General features: G+C 38.2%; 1 protein-coding gene across 7 annotated transcripts in view; it reads right to left on the reverse strand.

Moving 5' to 3' along the window:
* Positions 1–21,554, reverse strand: part of ASTN2 (astrotactin 2) — a 960,073-nt gene that overhangs the window by 143,861 nt on the left and 794,658 nt on the right. For all 7 annotated transcript variants that reach the window (XM_084779663.1, XM_084779662.1, XM_084779659.1 and 4 more), the window contains 2 exons: positions 17,689–17,822; positions 15,974–16,122 (listed from right to left, as the gene is read on the reverse strand). In XM_084779663.1, the coding sequence (XP_084635789.1) occupies positions 15,974–16,122; positions 17,689–17,822 (283 nt within the window). The remainder of the gene's footprint in view (positions 1–15,973; positions 16,123–17,688; positions 17,823–21,554) is intronic.

Genomic DNA, 21,554 nt, shown 5'->3' on the forward strand with positions numbered 1-21,554 from the left:
CCCACCTATTTCCAGCCTAAGCTATAGGCCATAGGTTTTATAATTGATAGGTGTTCATTCTATACAAAACACAAGAGAGTCCTTCTGCAGGGAGGGGGTCTGAAGCAGCAATGCCTCAGTCATTAAGAAGTATGTGTTCTTGGAGAGGACCCAAGTTCAGTTCTAGCAACAGTGTTGGTCAGCTCATACCATGTAAATCCAGCCCCAGAGTATCCAGTGCCACCTTTTGTCCTGTGTGGGTATCTGTATTCATGTGCACAGATACCTACAAAGGGACAACCACATATATGTAATTATATATATATATGTATGTATATATATATGTAAATATATATTAAGAAGGAAAGAAAGTGCAGTAGTATAAAGGCATGATGAGTTATCATTTGGCCTTCAAAAGAGAAGAGCATTGTCAGTTGCAAAAAGATGGATGAGCCTAAACAACACAAAATAAGGCAGCCACAGGAAAATAAAAGCTGCATAAATCCAATTACATAAACTATCTAAAATAGCAAAATTCAAAGAGACACAGAATAAAATGGTGCTTTCCACCAGCTGGGGTGATGCAGAAATGAAGAATTGTTTTTCGATGGGGGTATAAACTTTCTGTTCTGCAAGATGGGATGGTTTCAGGGATCTGCTACCAAACATAGTATCTACAGCTAGCATTCTGAGATTGCGTGCCTTAAAATGTGTTACAAGAATAGATGTCATGGTAAGTATTGTTACACCTACACCCTCATGGGCACACAAGTGAACAAAAGGAAACCTATGGGAGATGGGTATGTATAATTATGTTTGTGGTGAAGCTATACCATGTATATGCACACACTCAACACAACAAGAAGCGTGTATTGTGTTAGACGCAATTTTGTGTATGTCAATTATACTCTCAATAAAATTATTTCCAAGAAGCACAGAAAACTTAAAAATAATCAGATAAATAAATTAAAACTCTAGGTAACATGTCAGCAGTAGTAAAGGGGGCTGTGACATAAAAGAGGCCAGGAAAGTTTTTTGGTTTTGATGAGAACAGAGTCAGTTCACAATCGATGAGTGAGTTAGGAATGCAAGCATCTGGGGTGGGGGATATGGAGAGTTATTTTTAAATTAGCATACAAAGTAATAGGTTTCATTATGGAATTTCCATACATAATGTTCTTATTTGTCTCCCTTCCCTACTTCTCGCCCTCACTGTCCCAATTCTCCCATTGTTCCCCTTCTCATCAAATAATCCTTCTAATTCCATGTCACATGTATTCTATTAGTCACTTTCCTTTAACATCTCTTAAAGATTCCCCTCCCATGGCCCCTTTTCTGGCAAAAATGTGTGAAAAAGAAACCCTTATTTACCACAAGTGGGAGAGTAAACTAGTGAAACTACTCTGGAAATTAGTATAGAGGCTTCTCTGAAAACTAAAAGTAGAACTACCATATGACCCAGCTACACTGCTTCTGGCTAAATACCCAAAGAAAGCTGGAGGATTCTAAGGATAGAGAAGTAGCTATGATATAACAAGCTTGGTGTGTCTGAGGACAAGAAAGCAGATAATGTTTTACCACCCTCACATGCTAAATTAGTCACTGGCTTACCGAAAGCCAGCTCAGGAAAGTAAATTACTTGTTTTACATTGCTCTCTTTTCCAAATATGAAGAAAATATCACTTAACAATAGTTAATAAAGGGATCAATTTTCATGTCTCGTAGAATATATAGCTTTCGTTTGTGTTTGGTATTTGGAAATAATATAGTCTACTTTTGAAGTAATTCTCTCCAGAACTCAGCCTCCCCCTATGATGTGAATGGTCCAAAAGTAAGAAATACCCCATTGACTCCATGGATGTCCTTAATCCCTTTCTTGTGAAGCATGACATCATGATCGAAGTAAAGTGATATCAAATGCAGCAATTTTATGAGTGCTAAAATAGGATTGGTAGAGAGCTCTAAAGTTTGATAGTCTCAGAGGCATATGGAATTGAAAGCCCACAGTGGTCTTGGACTCAAGAGACATGGGCTATTTGCTGATAATACATTGCTCATAAGTAGATTGAAGAGAAAAGTCCTTGATGTTCAGACTTGGATTCCTAAGATGTAAAATAGGGGGTAGGGGGAGACTATCATAACTAGTTTGTCAGTATCTTGCAAACAAAATAGTTTAGAATTCCAGAAGCGTGTGATAGAGTAATCAACTTATAATGCTCAGTTTCTCCTTCATGAAAATGAAGATAACAATTGAAACTTCAACATAGAGTTACCATAAGGATAAAATTTAACTCAGAATCTCTGTTTTGTTCAGCGTACTCATTTACTAGGTGTTTTCTATAGACCAATATCTGATCTAACAGAAAATGAATAATTTAACAACAAAGAACTAGAGTTAAACCCTCATGGATCTGAAAGTCTATACCAGAGTATAGCACATAGCAAGTACTCCAAAAATAAAAGCAATTTTATTGACACTTCTGCTATTATTGGACAGTCAATGTCAAATGCCATGTTATAGATCAACAACAAACAGATATAGTAGAAGAGAAAGGTCTCTGCAGAGATTCTATGTCCTGGTTTAAGTGAGAAATACTGCACTGAGGACCCATACAGCAGAGCAAACTATGTAAATGAACATATTGGGTTAGAGAATGTTAGCAAATCTAGAAAACAGAGAGGTATAGAAAGGCAGAGTTGACATATTTCTCTAAAGTGAGCAGTTGCTACTTGATTCTCCTGCCTACTTCTGCCATATGGAATTGTAAGCCCAAGGTTTCCAGAACCTAGTATTTTTCAACAGAAATTTAGAATCCAAATTTCCATATAAAAATCATCCAGACTTCCAATTCTGTCAACTTGTTAAAACATTTGAAACCATAAGTAGCCACTGGTTTGCCATTTCTGATTTTAGGCATAATCTGTAAAAAATTTGGAAAACTGTTTATATTTTCAAGGAGTCAAGAAAAGAAAAAAGTAAAGAGGGTACATGCTTAGTACATGTGATTCCTTGAGAGCATCTCACACATATCATTTTGTTGGATGTTTACAAAGTGGTCAGAAGTATTGGTGTTTAATTGTGCAGTTTCCTCTGGTGGGGAAATATTATAGATAAATATGGTTATGGTGACATAGGAAGAGTAAAATTGGGGCCTACAGTGGAGAAATGTAAGCGTGACAAGGAAATAAGAAATCTGGTATCCTCTTCTGGCCTGCAGCAGTTACATGAAGGCAGAACACCGTATATATAATAAATAAGTAAATCTTTTAAAAAATAGTAAGATCTAAGTAACTTCTATATAGTGTGGCCTTTGTGGGTAAGATATTAAGGACAGAGGTGAGATAAAATGGAATAAGAATTACCTACAAATTTGTTACTTTATCTATATATATTGCATTACTGAGGATCAAGCTGAGGGCAGCGTGCATACTAGGCTAGGGCTCACCACTTACTAATACCCACAGCTCTTTATGTCAATTGTGAGTGTCTTAGAGAGAAAATATCATGGTTTGGGATCTTCCTGTCAACTGGAAAGAGAGAAGACTTCACGGATAGCCATTTTCCTATTTTCTCTCATGACCTTTAAGTTATCTCTACACAATCACAACTTCCTCTCCAGGGGTTGATGTAAAAGAAAGAAAAGAAAACTGAATCCTCACCTAGAGTCAGAATCAATTCCCCCATGCTTTGATGACACACAGAAGGAGTTCTCAGAGTGATTTACTTCTGTAAAGAACACTCAACTCTTCCTTCTCCCAAGAACTAGGGCTGGCATCATAACAGCAATGAGTAAAGGGAAGAAGTGTAGACTGAATGGTCAGAAAACACAAACCAATTTCATAGTTCTACAAATTTTAGAAGTTTGAACTTCACAAACCCAGTCTTTAAATCTCTTATTTGTGAATAGAATACTCGCTTCTACTTGGAAAGATTCATTTATGGATTAAATGAGGTAATGGATTTAAGGGTTTCAATGCATCCTTCAGAACAGCCACAGTGCTAAAGTTTCTAGACTTTGCCAGAGCTTAGCTCTCAGTAACCTGATATTTACTTCTTTAATTCCATCACTTAACATGTATGATCCAGGCCTCGGCTTTATCTCATTAGTTCCTACTCAGGTCTTTTTTCAATGCTTAACATAGGTCTGATATCCTATGAGGAACAGAAGATAGAGCAATGAAAGTAATTATCGCTGGAGATGTTAAGAGTCTAGGGAGAAATACTAATGTTAAATTTCCCCTATATCAAAATATATTAAGTATTTCAAAGTAAATTACTAATACTAGAAGAGTAAAAAGTTCTGAATGATCACAAAGCCCAAGAAAAGAGTAAATCCAATTTAATGATTCAGAAAAGTGGCAGTGAAACTCAACTTTCAGAACTAAGAACTAATATACAGACAAGATGAGTAATTTGGGGATTAATTAGAATATCAATAAAGAGATAGTAGTCTAGAGTAGGCAGTGGGGACAGGAAAAAAAGATCCCTGAGATAATGGCAACATAACCAAATTGGTTCAATTATGAAATTAGTAAGAGATACATATGAAAAAGAAGCCCCTGCATTTTTAAGACTCTAGTTTTACAGTTTCTTAGACAATAAATACACACTCAGACATAAGCAAGCTTGCATGGAGGTGAGAGATTCAGTTTAAGATATATTGATTTTGAGTTGCTTATGGGACATAAAATTTTAACCATGTATACAAATCAGCTTAAGGAAATGGCAGAGAAAATAAGGCAGTGGTGTACAATGAAAAATGTGGTAAATAAATGAACAGTGGATATTTCTTCAACCATAAGAAAATCAATTATGTCAAGCAAAACACATATACCCCCCCATATACACAACATGAAACATGGAAGCAGAATATGATTACTTGTGAAATATAGAGTAATAGAGGAAGAATATGAGCTAAATACATATGTGTGTGTGAGTGAGTGTATGAAAATGTCATGAGATTGAATTTACCTAAAAGTATATGGTAATTTTAAAAAATTACAATGATCATATTGTCTTTTATTATAGATATAGATACACTGCCACAAATACAGCTTGAATTAAGAAAAGAATACAAAACCAAGCCAAAAGGACCTTAAAGATCTAAATAAAAAACAAGATGATCCACCAAGGAAGGCTGAGGGTAGTGAGAGATGAGAGTAGAAAACTAAGGTAGTATCTTATCAAAGAACCAGGGAAAATAAAATATTTGGAAGAGAATATTCAATCTTTCAGAATGTAAAAAAAGTATCAGATAAATTTATAAAATTTAAGTCTTCTAGGTATGACAGGGAAGGTAATTTCATGAAACCTCAACAGTATTGCTGCCTAAACAGACCAGGACAATTTTAACACCTGTTGACATCCCAGCATGGATGGGAGAAATCTCACAGGGCCCCACCCTTAGAAAAAGACACATAAACAATTAATAACTGCTGAGAGAGGAAGAATTAGTCTTCACCTAATTGATTATTTAATACCAAGTGGTCACCAATAAAATATACATATAAGCAGCACTAAATGGAATATATATGTACATGTATATATATACATACATACATGTACATATATATGGGTATGTCTGATGTTCTATAACAAAATAATATAAAACATGTATGTATATTATGTAACAATAATTCTTAAAGAAAAAGATGCCATAACTTGAGGGGACAGGGAGAATGGGAAATTATATATTTTAATTTTAAAAAATTTTAGGAGGAAATTATCAAAACCAAGCAACAAAGTCCTTGTCATAGAAAGCACCTGCTCAACTTACTAAGAGACCCACATGAAGATCAAACTGCCCATCAATTACATGTTTGTAGGAGGCCTAGATCCAGCCTGTGCATGCTCTTTGGTTGTTGCTTCCATCTCTGTATGCCCTCATCGCTCTAGGTTAGTTCACAATGCTGATCTTCTTCTGGAGTTCTTGTCTCCTCTGGCACCTTTAATCTAGTTTGATTCAATCAACTGCTGGGTGAAGTCTTTCAGAAGATGGTATGTTAGGCTTCTGTTGGTAAACATAGCATAATATCTTTAATGGTGTCAGACGGTGTTCTTCCATGAGGTGGGTCTCAGTTTGAGCTAGGTATTAGTTAAACTTTCCTTCAGTCTTTATCTGTACACCTTGCAGTCAGGGTAAACTGTGGATTGAAAGTTTTGTAGGTATATTGGTGTTCTCCTTCCACCACTATAGGTCCTGCTTGGCTAGAATGTGACTTCCTCATTCTCCATGTCCCCAGCTGCTAGGAAGATCAGCTGGAGACATACCCATATCCTCCCTGTCTGTCACCTACCCTATTGGAGGTCTCCAGCTTGCCTCAGTGATACCCTCACACTTGGTTTTCCTTTTCTCTCCATGCCCTCTCACTTCCCCTCCCCACTCTCCCCACATCTGATTCTCCCTTCTTTCCCTACCCATACCCTCCCCTAACCAGTTCCATGTCTACATCCATTTCCAGTGTCTAGCCTATTTCCCCATTTGAGTGAGATTCAAAGAGGGCCTCCCTTGAGCCATCTATGTTACTGTGAATTGTAGTGTGGTTATCATGTAATATATGGCTAATATCTGCTTATAAGTGAATACATACCATGTGTGTCTTTTATGGTCTGGCTTACCTCACTCAAGACGATCCTTCCTTGTTGCATCCACTTGCCTGCAAATTTTATGATTTGCTTGTTTCTGTAGCTGATCAGCATTCTGTTGTGTAAATGCACCACAGTTTCTTTACACATTCTTTGGTTGAGGGGTATCTAGGTTATTTCCAGATTCTGGCTATTACAAATAAAGCTGCTATGAATATAGTTGAGCAGATGTCCTTCTTGTATGGTGGAGGATCTTTCAGGTATATGCCCAGGAGTGATATAGATGGGTCTTGAAGTAGTACTATTTCTAATTTTCTGAAAAAGCACTGGATTACTTTCCAAAGTAGTTGAACAAGTTTGCACTCTCACCAGCAATGGAGGACTGTTCCCCTTTCTCCACATGCTAACCAGCATGTGCTGTCACTTGAGTTTTTTATCTTAGCCATTCTGATATATGTAAGATGTAATTTCAGAGTTATTTTGATTTATATTTCCCTAATGGCTAAGGATACTGAGCATTTCTTTAAGGGCTTTTCAACCATTAGAGACTTCTCTGTTGAGAATTATTGGTTTCGCTCTATACTTCATTTTTATTTTGATTATTTGGTTTGGTGGTGATTAATTTCATGAGTTTTTAAAAATATATTTTGGATATTAACGGTTGGAGGAAAGTCCAACTATGTTTCCAAATGCTAATTTCAGTATCTTGAGACCTAGTTACTGCTCTACCATGTTGAACTATCTCCTGTAACCATGTGATGATAAGAAATGTTCCCCAATTATCACTGATTGGATAAATAAAGATGTTTAAGCCTATGACTTGGGAAAAGACAGGGAGGTGGAGTTTTAGGTGCCTGGGCCTGGGTTGGCGGGAGAAGGAAATGGTAGTGCAGCAGGAGGGGAGGAAGCCAGAGAGAAGAGAAAGAAGATGGCGCTGAGCATGTGGCTGTAGGAACAGGCCAATAGAACAGTGACTGCCATCAGATTGGAAAGTGATTGATTTTGTGTGGGTTTTAAAGGTACTGGTATTATAGTATCTCAGAATCTGCCCAACATAGTGCTTACAGCTTAAAAATAAATCATAGTTTCTCTGTGTCAGTCACTGGGGAACTAACTGGTTAAAGAAAACTACTTCCACAGGCTCACAAGTCTTATCTTGATAGTCTGCCTATTCTTTCTTTGAGAGCCACCAGAACTCCCCTCCAAGGGGAAGTCATCAAATATGGGGCACCAGAGCTCATGTCAGAGTTAGTCCTTGATCTCCACATAACTGTGGAGGATGCCCTGTCCATTGGCTAGATCAGAGTAGGGTTTTGGTGTTTGCTACGTGTATTGTCCTTAGTTAGTGCAATAGTTTGAGCAGACACCCCTGGGTCCTCATCCACCTGTTACGAGATACCCCTCGGACGTGGACCTAAGGGAGGGGAATATGGTGGGGGGTGGGAGCGTAGGAGGAACAGAAGGATATGAGTAGTGGGAGAACAATTGAGCTGTAATCTGAATAAATTAATAAAAAAAAGAATAGAAAAGTAATAAAATCTTGACCATATTTTTATGGGCCAAATATGACATTAATACAAAAACCATTCAGGAACAAAAGATAAATAAATTATTGATAATGAAAAAAAGAAAACTACTCCCTTAATAATTTACTGACCTGATTAATATAGAAAGAATAATTCATCTTTGTACAACCCACTATCAGTTGCAGGGTTGGTGAAGATCTTTTCCCTATCTGTAGGATGTCATTTTGATTAATTGACAGTATACTCTACCATACAGAAGCTTTGCCTGCCCTCAGTGGATGAGGGTGTGCTCAGCCCTGATACAACTTGATGTGCTGGGGGGCTCCTCTTTTCTGTGGAGAAGGGGAAAAGTATAGGGGGAAAAGGGAGGAAGAGGGGTACTTGGTAGAAAGGAGACATGGGGTTATGATCAGGATGTAAAGTGTATATATATTAAAATGAAATTTTAAAAAAAAAAACAAAAATAAGTTTTTAAAAGTCGTTGGCTAATTTCAATGGAATAAATCTCACAAAATTCTTCACCTAGATGAAGAATTATAGTCAAGTAATGGCTGCTGAGAGAAGGAGAATGGGTCTTGTCTAAGGATAAACAATCTAAAGGGTTATCCAGTCCTGTGAGCTCAGCCCTAAACATTTGGACACACTAGAAACATAAATGGACATAAAATGTGACAACATTACAGAAGAAGGGATTATAAGTTTGAGAGAATAGAGACATAGGAAGAGAGGGGGCATGGGAAATGATATACAAGACAGTATTCCTGTATAAAATTCTAATATAATATCAAATTTAAACTAAAATCTTAGATTCAATGACAGGAAGATCATAAATATTCATGGAGTAAAACGATTCAATAACTTGGTAGGGAGAGGTTATACTGATATACTGAGTTGAAGAATTAGTAGAAATTGGATCCAGTCATCAGAAAGTATGTCATCAAATGTAAAAGTATAAATAAGATAAGATGGATCTTATTGGGTGGAATGAGGAGCATTTTTCTCTGTTTTAAGAATAAATACATTTTTAGTACTGGCAAAATATTATGCTGAAATAAAAAGGAAACGTATGATATGGGGATATATATGTATGTATGTATGCCACTTCCTAAGAGTTTGTGAAGATATAAAGAAATTATTAGAAGAATAATCTAATATAAAGGGCAACACCTACATTACATGGCAAAGGAGAAGATAGACCATACATCATGATGCCTATTAATTTAAATTGTTATCAAGGTAAATGGACTACTTCCTGTTATTATATTCTCTGTGACTGAAGGATGCATACACATATTAAGGATGATGGAGAAAGTAAGTGGGCAGGAGCAACCTGGAATAAGCACAAAGAGGTCAGTTCACATTGGTGACTAATAATGTACAAGTACCCAATCCTAGACCCTGAGTTTTCCTCAACCTATTTAAATATCACAGAGGAAGGATGCTTACATTGTCCAATCAAAGGTAAAATGGTGAGAGAATTTGGGTTCTTGTTGAAAAGAGTAGCTAAAATATAAGCCATAAACTTTACCATGGACAGGGAAATTACTTTTAAAGGTTGCAACTTACAGGTGGACAAAGTACTTATATTAAAATACTGCAAGTGTAGATGAGTCAGAAAGCGCAGGTCTAGTAGAAGGGGAAGATCTACAGACAGGCTGAAAAAAAATATGGTCAAAGATTTGGGTGTGGAAACCAGTGATTTTACTGGAATAATATCCTGTGGGGACAAAATATTCAGTGTGGCTTAGGAGTGGTTGGCTGACAAAGAATAAAGGAAAATTCACTGAAAATGAGTGGTTCAAGGAAACAGAAGATTTAGTTGTTTAAAAAGGTCATCTACAAAAACTATGAATTCATTTCTTAGGGTGACATGAACAAGAAAGAAAGATCCAAACCAAAACCAAAAGTATTTTTTGAACCCTTTTTAGTTAAAGCGGGAAGAGGAAGTTGGGAATCTTCAGGTTTTTCCTTTTTAGAGGACATCTGAGCATCCTATACATAAGAAAAAAAATGGATTTAGCCTCAAAAAAAAAAAAAAAAGGTCTTTTGTATGAAAAGTGGGTGTTCTTCTGGTATGAGTCACACTTGTCCTGGAGGGAGATATTGGTGATGACTCAGGGAAATAGAACTTTTATTCTTCTGTTCTCTGAAATGGGCAGGTGGCACTGAGGATAAAAATGGCCAACAAATGCCACTAGAAAAGGAGTCCCAAAAGGACTGTGGATGATCACCATGGAGTCTGGAAGCCTTAAATATGTTGACTTGATCCTGTTGACTAATTACTGCAAGTAGAATCTCAGGGATTGCCTCACTTCACCTGAGTACCTTTCACAAATACCTCTCTATTGAGTTAGAAACTACTTCTCTGTGTGAGTTATACTATATGAGTTATCTCATCACCCATCTTGCTGTCAAAGACATTTCTCACTAAATTATTTCTCTCTTCTAGTAGACAATGAGCTAGCTGGGTAGAGGAATCATTCTGTGTTTTGATCGTGTTCTGGACACACCAAGGTGACTATACCAGAAAGAGGCTCATCATGCTAATGGGATGAATAAATGGTTTTCTGTGACTTTTAAAAACTGTATTAAGAAGGTTGGTTTGGTAGCATAGGGACATGAACAGAATTAAGACTCTCTAAGATATAAATACCTTTTCTTTGGGGGAGGTTCTTGGCCTTAGAAATATCTCATTCAAAAAAGCAGATGGAGTGACAGAAACATTACTGAGACCCTAATATTAGGTCCAGATGTTTTAGTCATGCTATTTTATACCTCACCCTGCATAACATATTTCACTTGCCACCCTCACCACGCCTACCCCCTGTTCCATTTTAGTTGAAGGGGTGGATTTCTAATTCTAGGGACATTGTTTCCCCCGAAGCTGGCTCAGGGCAAGCCGACTCCAAGCTGGTGATAGCCCCTTTAACTTCCACGGCAACAGGCAAGGCTGAGGCATAACCCAAAAAGGTTGAGGTTGCTTCTGGAGAATGTCCTCAGTACCTTCAGGGTAACTGCTCCATCACAACTAGCACATGGACCTTTCTGTTCCTAGAGTAGCATTTTCCTAAATGTTCTTCCCACGTGAAAAGGTCTTTACTTTAAGATCTAAGATGGCTTGGTGAGTGCATGCCGGGGAAAGTTATATAGGAGAGGGTCTTCTCGACTGAACTTAGGCATAATGGTACAAGGGAGTGAAGACAGAGGAAGAGCTGGGAGTAGACAGAGGTGGCTTCTCGCAGTTTACAAGTTCTTCTTGATCCGTATCTGAGTCTAGTTGAACAGTTCCTATTGAAGCCATGTTTGAAGAGCAAACAGACAAACAAAAACATAGAGACTTGGGCATAAAGTAAAAAGAAGAGGCAGATATAAAGAACAGACACGCATACACGTGGGGGTGGGGCAGGGAGGAGGAAAGAAGAAACAGAGAAGGAAAAGGGAAGGATGGAGAAAAGGAGAATCAGAAAAGACTTGAGAGTTGGCAAGAGATAAACCTGACGCCTGGTACCAATCTGCTGGGGAGAGGCCCACCAGACTTCCAGATGCCAGGACAGAAAGGGGCACTGACCAGCTCCAGATGTTCCTTCTTTTTTTTTTTTTTCAGGATGGGTGGGGGCAAACAGAAAGAGCCTGTTGCCTCTTCAAGAGCCAAAAGAGTTAGCTGGCCTTCTATCCCTGAGTCAAATGAGCTGAAGCTAGGAATCCCATGAGGAAAGACAGAAGCTTCTTTTTTTTTTTTTTTTAAAGATTAAAAGAAAATCCATCAAGTGAGCAGCAGATGCCTGAAGAAAATATGTGGTAGGGATCTTACTGAGCTGGGAAGGAGAAGACTAAAATGGAGGGAGAGCCTGTTCCTTTTTATCCTCACTTTCTCAGTCACACCAAGGAAGGAGGACTTTATGCTAGTGCAAACTCTTGGGATTCTCAGCCGCTGATAAACGTATGAAAAAGAAGTAACAATCCCGATGGTACCTACCACCTAAAGATCAGGAGTCCCCCATGCTGCCCCCATGGCTATCTGCTGGCTAGTTTTCATTCGACTTAGCTGTACAAATATCTCTTTTTTCCTTCTACCTCTAGGATTTTTCTCAGTCATAGGAACTGTAACAGACATAACATGGACTCTTGGACTTTGGCTAGAGGTGGTCAAAAAAAAAAAAAAAAAGAAACCAAAACTCTAGGTCTAACTGTGGGTCTACCACTAGCTAATGTGCGGAATCTCTGCCCAAATCCTTCTTCTCCGAGTCTGTACGTCAAACAGGCGATTTGGACTCATTCAGTTGGCTTGTGCTTCGGCTCCACGTACTGCTCCCCCACTCCACACATGTCTACCCGGTTTGAGAGGCTGAAGCGCATGCCAATTGCTCTGATGAGGCCACGTGGGAGAACTAGATGTCTGTTTTTAATACTGATGACAGATTAGCGTGCGGGGAATTTAGCCACCCTCAAAACAAGCCCCATTCTGCTCAAAACAACTGGAACACGGGGCTACTTATGTTTGGTGTTCTTAAAGGAGTCCTGAGGCTCATAAAGCAATGGTTTCTCGGAAGGAAACAAAGGTCATTGAAGCCAGAGGAGGGGACAGGAGCAGGGGTAGGAGACAGGAAAATAAGTGTGCCTTTCAATAGCTCAGAGGAGTATGGAACAGATGACAGCCATCAAGGATATGTGTTTACATGAGTACATGGGAGCAAATAAAGAAAAAGATGTGTGTGCACCTATGTCTATATGTGGATACACATGGGCTTCTGAATAAATAATTCCAGCACTAAACTTAGATGTTGTAAAAATCCAAAGAGCAAAGGTAAGAACCTAGGATTCCCTATTCTGGCAGCACCTGACCAACTGTGAGGAATTATCTTTTTGAAACAAGTTTTATTGGTACCTTGTTTTCTCTTTCACATCTCTCCTTCTTTTCTTTTCCTCCAATCCTGATTTCTCTCCTTATTCTAATCATGAAAATAAGAAAAAGCAACTAGCCTTTAAGTACTTACTATGTCCCAACAATGATGCTATAGTTGGTTCTCAAAATAGTTTGACCTAGGAAACATATTGACACATATTATCTCTCTATCGAGAAATAGCTAAAATTGAAACCAGAAGCCAACTATTCCAAATCTTTATTCCTTCATTGGGCATATGTTTTTCAGAATAAAATTCATGGAACTAAATCAAAAAAATTCAAATTTGAGCCAAGTTCATTTTTCAGAGGTATTATCGTTTGTATTTGAGATGCTGCCAAATAAATTGTCTATGTTGTAAAAAAAATAGTCTTAAGCCACTGGATCCAGTCATTGAGAAGTGAGTGGATCCTGGGAGCCTTGCCTTAATACATGTATTAATTCATTAACATATCATCATCTGAGGCATGATTAGAAGGTCATGAAGTCTAGGAGGCGAAAAAGTTGGAAAAAGAAGGTCATTGGAATTAAGACCTTTAGAAATCCATCTTAGATCTCAAGCTCTACTATAGAGCAAGAGTAATAAAAACAGCATGGTACTGACATAGAAATAGGCAGGTTAACTAGTGGAATTGAAAGTAAGACCCAGAAATAAACCCATATATCTATCGACACTTGATTTGTCACAAAGAAGCTAAAACCGTATCATTGAAAATAGATAGAATCTTCACCAAATGGTGCTAACTGGATGTCTACATGTAGGAAATGCAAATAAATCCTTAACTATCACCCTGCACAAAACTAAAGTCCAAGTGGATTAAAGGCCTCATCATAAAACCAGACATACTAAATCTGTTAGAAGAAAAAGTGGGTAAGAACCTTGAACTCATTGGCATAGGAGACAGCTTCCTGAACAGACACCAAGAGTCTAAGATCAACAATTTATAAGTGGAAACTCATGAAACCATATAGCCTCTGTAAGGCAAAGGATACTGTCAACAGAACAAAACAGCAGCCTACAGACTGGGGAAAAGAGACACACATGGTATGTAACCACTTATAAGTGGATATTAAAGACATAATACAGGATAACCATTCTATAATACACAGACCTAAAGAAGCTAAAGAAGAAGGATGTGCTGGGCCAGATACTTAATTCTCATTCAGAAGAGCAAGTAGAATAAACACTGGAAGTGGTTGAAGAGAAGGAACAGGACAGGAACCTACCATAGAGGTCCTCTGAAAGACTCCACACAGCGGGAGATCGAAGAAGATGCCCAGACTCACAGCCAAACATTGGGGTAGAGTGAAGAGGGTCTTATGAAAGAGTTGGGGAATAGAAGGACCTGGAGGGGACAGGAGCTCCACAAGAAGACCAAGGGAGCCAACAAATCTGGTCCCAGGTGTGGGGGGCATGGTACAGAGACTGATGCAACAACCAAGGACCATTCATGGTGAGGACCTAGACCCCCTGCTTAGAAGTAGTTTGATAGGCAGTGCAGTCTCCTTGTGGGTTCCATAATATGGAGAGTAGGGGCTACCTCTGACATGGACTCTGGTGCCCACTTGTTAATCATTTTCCCCCTGGCTGGGCAGAATGGCCAGGCCACAGAGGAAGCTGATGCAGGAAGACCAGATGAGACTTGATAGACTGTGGTCAGATGATAGGGGAGGAGATTAGGGGAAGAGGGAGGGGGAATGAGGCAAGGAGGGTGGGGCCCGGAATGAGAAAAGGAGGGGACTATAATTGGAATATAAAGTGAATAAATTAAAAAGAAAATAAGAACTTTTTAAAAAATTAATGAATCAGTAATCTAACTTGGAACTGATACAGGTGTTAGAATTAGCAAAAAGGAAATTTTAACTTAAGGTAACTAAATGCTATGTGGAAAATGCTGTGTTGGAAACATGGTTCAATGGCAAAGGCACTTTCTATGAGGCATGATGACCTTGGTTTGATTCCCAGAACTCACATAGTACAAGGAGAGAATGAACTACGAGAAATGGTCCTCTGACCTCTATAAGACACCACAGTGTATACACTCTCCAAATAAATAGTTAAATATAAAGTCATTTAGTAATAATCCATGCAGGGCAAAGCATGCCTGTAACACCATCCCAGGAGCAGGAACAAAGGACCAAAACTTCAAGGCCAGGTATGACTTCATAGGGAGTGTCTGTCTCGACAAACAGAATAAGCCAACAACAAAAGATCTGAATATATCCAGACATAACTTTCAAGAAATAAGTGGCAATCAAAAAAAAAAAAAAAAAGAACCAGATAGAACTAAAGATAGATAAGACTTTATGGAAGGTACTAGAAGCAATAGGAGAAATTACCCAAATGAAGCACAGAAAGAATAAATTAAAAAAGAATAAATAAATGAAGCATAACTGATGAGTAATACCTCCAAGAAGCTATATACACATGTAATTGGAGACACTGAAGAAGAAAAATGAGGCGAGAAGAAACCTATTTGACAAAATAATAGACAAAATGTTTCCCCAAAGTGATGAAATTATAAGCCCACAGATCTAGGAAAGGTCACTGAATGCCAGACAAGAGAAATACTAAAATTGTTCAAAATGAGTAATAAAGAGAATTTTAGAAGCTGCCATAGAAAATTATCACGCACATACAGAGAAACCAGGCTAAGAGTTACAGTTTGGTTCTAACATGGCATAAGGAAAGAAGGACAAATAAAGAACATGATTAAATTATGGGAAAATAAATTTGTCAGCACTGAAGTCTACATCCAGTCATGATATCTTCTAAAAAAAAAAGTAGAGAAAATACATCACTGACCCAAGTGAACTATAAGAAATAGTAATAAGTGTTCAAAAATCTTTATTCCAAACCACGCAAAAGCTTCTCGGTTCCTTCACAACACAGGTGACACCAAGGCCACAAAGACATTAGAGAATCTGGTTTCATCCTCTGTCCTACTCCTACTATCCCCACAAAGGGGCAAAGTACTTACCTGTGTACAGGTCAGTGTCTGTGTACTCATCCACTTTCTTATGCTGCAGAATGTAGTCAGAGACTTTGGTCCCAATGGCTGGCTGAACATCTATCCACTCCAGAGACACCACTGTACTGGAAGGCTCCACTGTTGGAGAAAGCCGTAACCTAATGGGGGTGGGGTGGGCAAAGAAGGTTGCTAAGTTTCCGTCTTGTATCATCTGGGGTCCTAAAGAGTTGCAGAAATTTTATCCTGGGTTCAAATTAGGATTACATCTGCTACCACAACTTTGTATGGCCTTAAATAAAATACTTTTCATGGCTACTGTTTCTCCATCCACAAATCAGAGATACAAAAGGCTCCCTTTTAAAAAGGGATAGAATACAATCAACAAATTAATTAGCCTATGCAGACAATATCTGTTCAATGAAAATTGGTTGGTGTTTGATTTATTTAAACTACACTTTCAATGGTATTTCATTTTGTAGAAATAATTGGCATGGACTAACACAGGTGCTTTTAATCTCTCTGCCAGTCCCTTTAGTTCCTGAATGCATCAGTCAACTTCAATATCCTCAAATCTCTCCAATTGGCACATTATACTCTCTCAAAATAGAGAGGGCCTTTTGACTTTTGGAATAAGTCCTTCTGTAATGCAATAAGAAAGAGAATTGTTGAAGGTTATTACTGGATTGCTCTTTTGAGATAATGATATGCAATTCTCTCATTTCACAAAGTAGGAAAAGTAAGGCCCCTAAGAGAAACAGTTTGCACAGTGTCATATAACAAGACACAGGCAAAATCATCATGGTATCTTGCTCTCCCAGGGCCCATATTCTTTCTTTCTACCCACTATCCCGTACTATCTCTACAAGAACAGTCTTACAGTTTGGATTCTCTCTTCCTACAGAGGTGTTCTATGGGACTCTGGCTGCCCATACTGTCTCCTGACCATTTCTCCTACACCTCTTCTTAACCACACTTCTCCAAACAAGATGACCTTTCTTTGCTTCCTGAAATAAATGTCCGATGTCATGTAATTCCAATAGGCTGTCCCATCTGCCTAAACTATGATTCCCAGTGCTTGTTCCCTAGCTCATTGCTCCTTTTTAATTCAGATCCCTTCAAATGTATTTTCTTTATTACCCCCTTTTCTATCTAAAGCATGCCTACAAGTCTCCCCACGAACAACTTTGTTTTCTTTAGTTTTTAATTTAACTGTAAATGGTGTCTTTTTTCCTTGTAGCATTGTCTGTTCAACCCCACTACCAGCCTCCTAAAGCTTCAGATTGTCTTTCTCTTAATCACTGGCATTTCTAACCCAGTGATAGACACACAGAAGGTGGGCAGAATTATTGGCTGAAAAGGTGAACAAGATAAGAGATGGCGTATACTTCTTTTTTTTTTTTATCTCAGTATCTGTATTCAAAGAAGGCATGGGCAAAATGTATCAGTTTTCCAGCAGACCTGTGCTTAGTGGAAAAGCATAGGAAAAAGAAATGGACCACAAGGCATCATTTTCAAACACCATACACTGAAAACTCAGTGCACGTGTCACATTTCCATACTGCAAGAACTCCTTCTTTCCCAAAGGAGGAGTGAAGTATCAGAGATTTTAATGATTTCTCTAGGCACCCTGAGAACACACAAAAATATATAGGTTTATCTGCCAATACAAGAGTGTGAGCCAATGGCAAGGAGTGGGCAAAGGTAGAGGGACCATACATACTTACACCGGCTGTGGAAGAGGGCTACAATTGGGAAGCCCACTGGCATCAAAGGCACTGAGGTCACACCTGCACCAGTCATCAATCACATCTCCTTTCCCAGAACACCAGTAGGAACTCATCAGTGCACTCTTGAAGGCCTGAAAGAGAGAATGACGGAAGGGAAGACAATAATAGAGACTGACAATAAAGGCGTGTTGATGGTCATGATACTATGCTACCATGGGTTTGTAGTATCCTTCCTCCTTAAATTTTTGTGACCTTATCATTTGAGTTCTCCCATCCTGAGATATTCGTTTCTCAGCATCCAGAATAAAACTGAGACTTAGTGCTAACAATGTCATTGGGAATTTCTCTCAATCCTAGCACTCTACCTATTATCACAGATCTTCACAATAATTCCACATGATGGATATTACAATTATTCTTATTTTACATATGGAAAACTGAAGCACACAGAAAGGAATTGTGTGAAGTTCACAGGATGCAAGTAACAGAGGTCAGCTCAAAGCCCTGGCTCCAATCTCTGAATACACTCCCTTAAGCAAACTTAGTCTCATCTTATTCCTGACCACAGAGCCTGTCCTACTAGCATCCTTGTATCTGGCTATCTCACTGCCCTGATTAAAAACATTAAGCTTCCCATAGTCTTCAGGACTAAATGGAAATCCTTTATTTAAGTTTCTGTCCTTCTTTCTAGACTCATCGTACACAAGTTTTTAGGACCTTCAGTGCACATTACTGTTCCACTTTCAGGAAAGCACTAACTAATACCTGCCTCAGTAATCATTTTTTGTATATTTAATTAGGAGGCAACAAACTGTCTCTGCACAGGACCAAAGGAAAACATTTTCAACTTTGTGCTCAGGTGGTTTCTGTTGAATTACTTAATAATGCATTTGTAGTATGCTAACGATGTCAACCAAACTATAAAAGAATAATATATAACCAAAAAAAATCTGTCATAGTCAATGGTAGTCAGATGGCAGATTGGCTCTGACAGTCTTGCTCTGCTATCTTCGTTTTAAATAATTGTCACTGGCTTAATTAATGCTAATGCTAATGTTTCTCATAGTCTTTCACAAAAGTATCCTCTTCAGACTGGAATTCTCCATTTTCATTGAACTGCAACTCACTATTTTGCTCTTAAGTAATACTTTCCCTTAATCCTGAGACTGATTGTATTCTTTTGGACACTGACCCTAGGTCACTCCTATCACCTCATCTCTGTGTCTGTCCTACCCATCAAATTCTAATTCTAATTGGTACCAGGAGCAAAAGACCGACTGTCTTCCCAGGAGTGTTCTTATAGGACCTCGTGTGATCCAGTCAGTATTGAGTGAAAAAATGAGTGGCCGCTTAAAAATGATCATTAATATCAGATGGAAACGGGAACTTGGGAGGAGTTTCCTGCACCCAATGGATGAAAGGCTCCAATCTTTATCCTATTGTCTTCCCCTTTTTCAGCTGTGTTTTGGTGTGGAAGAAACTAGACACATGGCTCTAGTACTTGAGAAAATGCCCTGTTTAAGTTACCCCCTTTGCACTGACATTTCATAGGTCCGGGGTCTGAAAATGTGGAACTCAGTTCTTTAATATTTAAGGACTCCAGCAAATGATAATCTTTTGCTCCTTTATGCTGGGCGAGCCTTAAGTGTTTTATTATTTCTTTATGCTTTACAAGTGGACTTTGCATATTGTCTATCGCCAAGTGTACTTGATTGCCCTGGTGCCATATTTTTTTCATTCTGCATTATTCAAAATAGTCCAGAACAGAATATTTGAATAGAGAGACTACTCATATCTAGAATGGTGGTTCTCAAACTTCCTAAGCTTTAGTAAAATTCCTTATGCTGTAGTGCCCTGCAACCATAAAATTATTTTAGTTGTTACTTCATAACTGTAATTTTGCCCCTGTTATGAATCATAATGTAAATATTTTGGGATACAGTGATTTACCAAAGGGACCACTATTCACAGGTTGAAAACTGGTGATCGAGAAGACTGTGTATATCAAGAATGTTGTATGTAAACCTCTACCCTACTTTTTCCAGAGGCACAAATAGGCAAACACTAATGATTCTTCCCTGATGTTCTTACCAATAGCTTCTGCTAGATATGAGCACACGAACAAATTTCTCCTGAGTCAAGTGAGTCCTCCAGGACATGAAAAAGAACTATAATAAAAGCTAGTGTTCATGAAGCACCCAACTGCACAATCCAAAGTACTTTGGGCACATAATCCTGAACAAAAAGAACAGTGCTAGAGAACTGCCATTCCAGATTTCAAGATATATTACAGAGCAGTATTAATAAGAGAAATGTGGTATATTCACAAAAACAAACATGTAAACCAATGTAAATCAATGATCCAAACATGAGTGTAACTTCAGCCATCTAACATTTGACAAAGAATAACAAAACACACACTGGAGAAAAGAGCATCTTCAACAAATGGTGCTGGGGAAACTGAATGTCCACACGGAAAAGAATGAAATTAGACATTCATCTATTGCCTTACATAAAAACCAACTCTAGATGTATTAGATACATACATGTGAATCCTGAAACTGTAGAAGAAAATACAGATAACACTCTATAGCATACAGATGTAGGAAAAACTTTCTGAATAGTAACCAATTTATCCAGGAACAGAAGCCAAAGGTTGACAAGTAGGACCTTATAAAACTAAAACATTTCTGCACTTAAAGAAACAATCAGTTGCGTGAAGAGGAAACCCACAGAGTCAAAGAGAATATTTACCAGCTACCCATTTGACAGAGGATTAAAACCCAGAATGGGTAAACCACAAAAACAGAGCTAAAGAAAACAAACAAAAAAATAAACAAAAATGATTCATTCAAAACTGGGCTTGGGATCTAAACATAATTCTCAAAAGAAGGAAAAATAGCTAAGAAATATCTGAAAAATATGTTCGTCATCCCTAGCAATTAGGCAAATGTAAGTCAAAAGAATTCTGCAATTTCATCTTACTCCAGTTATTATAACAACGATCAAGAAAACAGCTGGCAACAAACACTGGAGAGCATGAGGGAAAGAAAACCCTCATTCACACTGTTGATGAGATTGCAAATTGGTCTAGCCACTCTGGAAATCAGGGCGGAAAACACTCAAAAAGCTAAAAATAAATCTACTATATGACCCAGCTATACCATACCTTGGCATACGCTAAAAGGATTTGACATCCTACACCATAGATGCTGACTCAGCTATGTTTATTGCCACTCTATTAACAATAGCTAATTGTTTAGCTATTATTTAATAGCTAAATTATTTAAAACTCCACACATTTTCAACACAGGACCCAGAAGACCTAAACTCAATCTGACTTGAAAGACTACTCTCTGAGGACTAGATCTCATGATACTAGAAGGCGCAATGACACTTCCAAGGAAAGAAAGCAATCAATAAATAGCCCTCCCCAGCGATGATGCCTATGATGACTATTACGGCTCCATAACTGTGACAGTGCAATAGTGCGATGTGTATTCAGTCCTAACTACAAGCTCTGTAATTGAACTTAAGGCCAGCTAATCAAGAGGGAAACCATGGCTGGTACTGAAATCCTAGCCAATTACCTGGGGTTAATGAAGTCATGAATCTTGGAGAAAAACTTGTACCTATCATTTTGCTAAACCAGCATAATTCCAAACTACATCCTACATATTTTCCTTATACCTGCAGATAAGTATAGTTAGCACCTTTTCATCAAGGAAACTTCTCTATATAGCAGTTACAGATTATTACAGAAAACCACAATCAAAATGCAGAGAACAAAACAATTATTTGGTGCCCAGTCTGACCTGATACATCTATAACTCAAGTCCTACCCCTGAGGCTCAGGGATCACT

Source organism: Acomys minous, assembly GCF_964271855.1.
Source record: "Acomys minous genome assembly, chromosome: 1".
NCBI lineage: Eukaryota > Metazoa > Chordata > Mammalia > Rodentia > Muridae > Acomys > Acomys minous.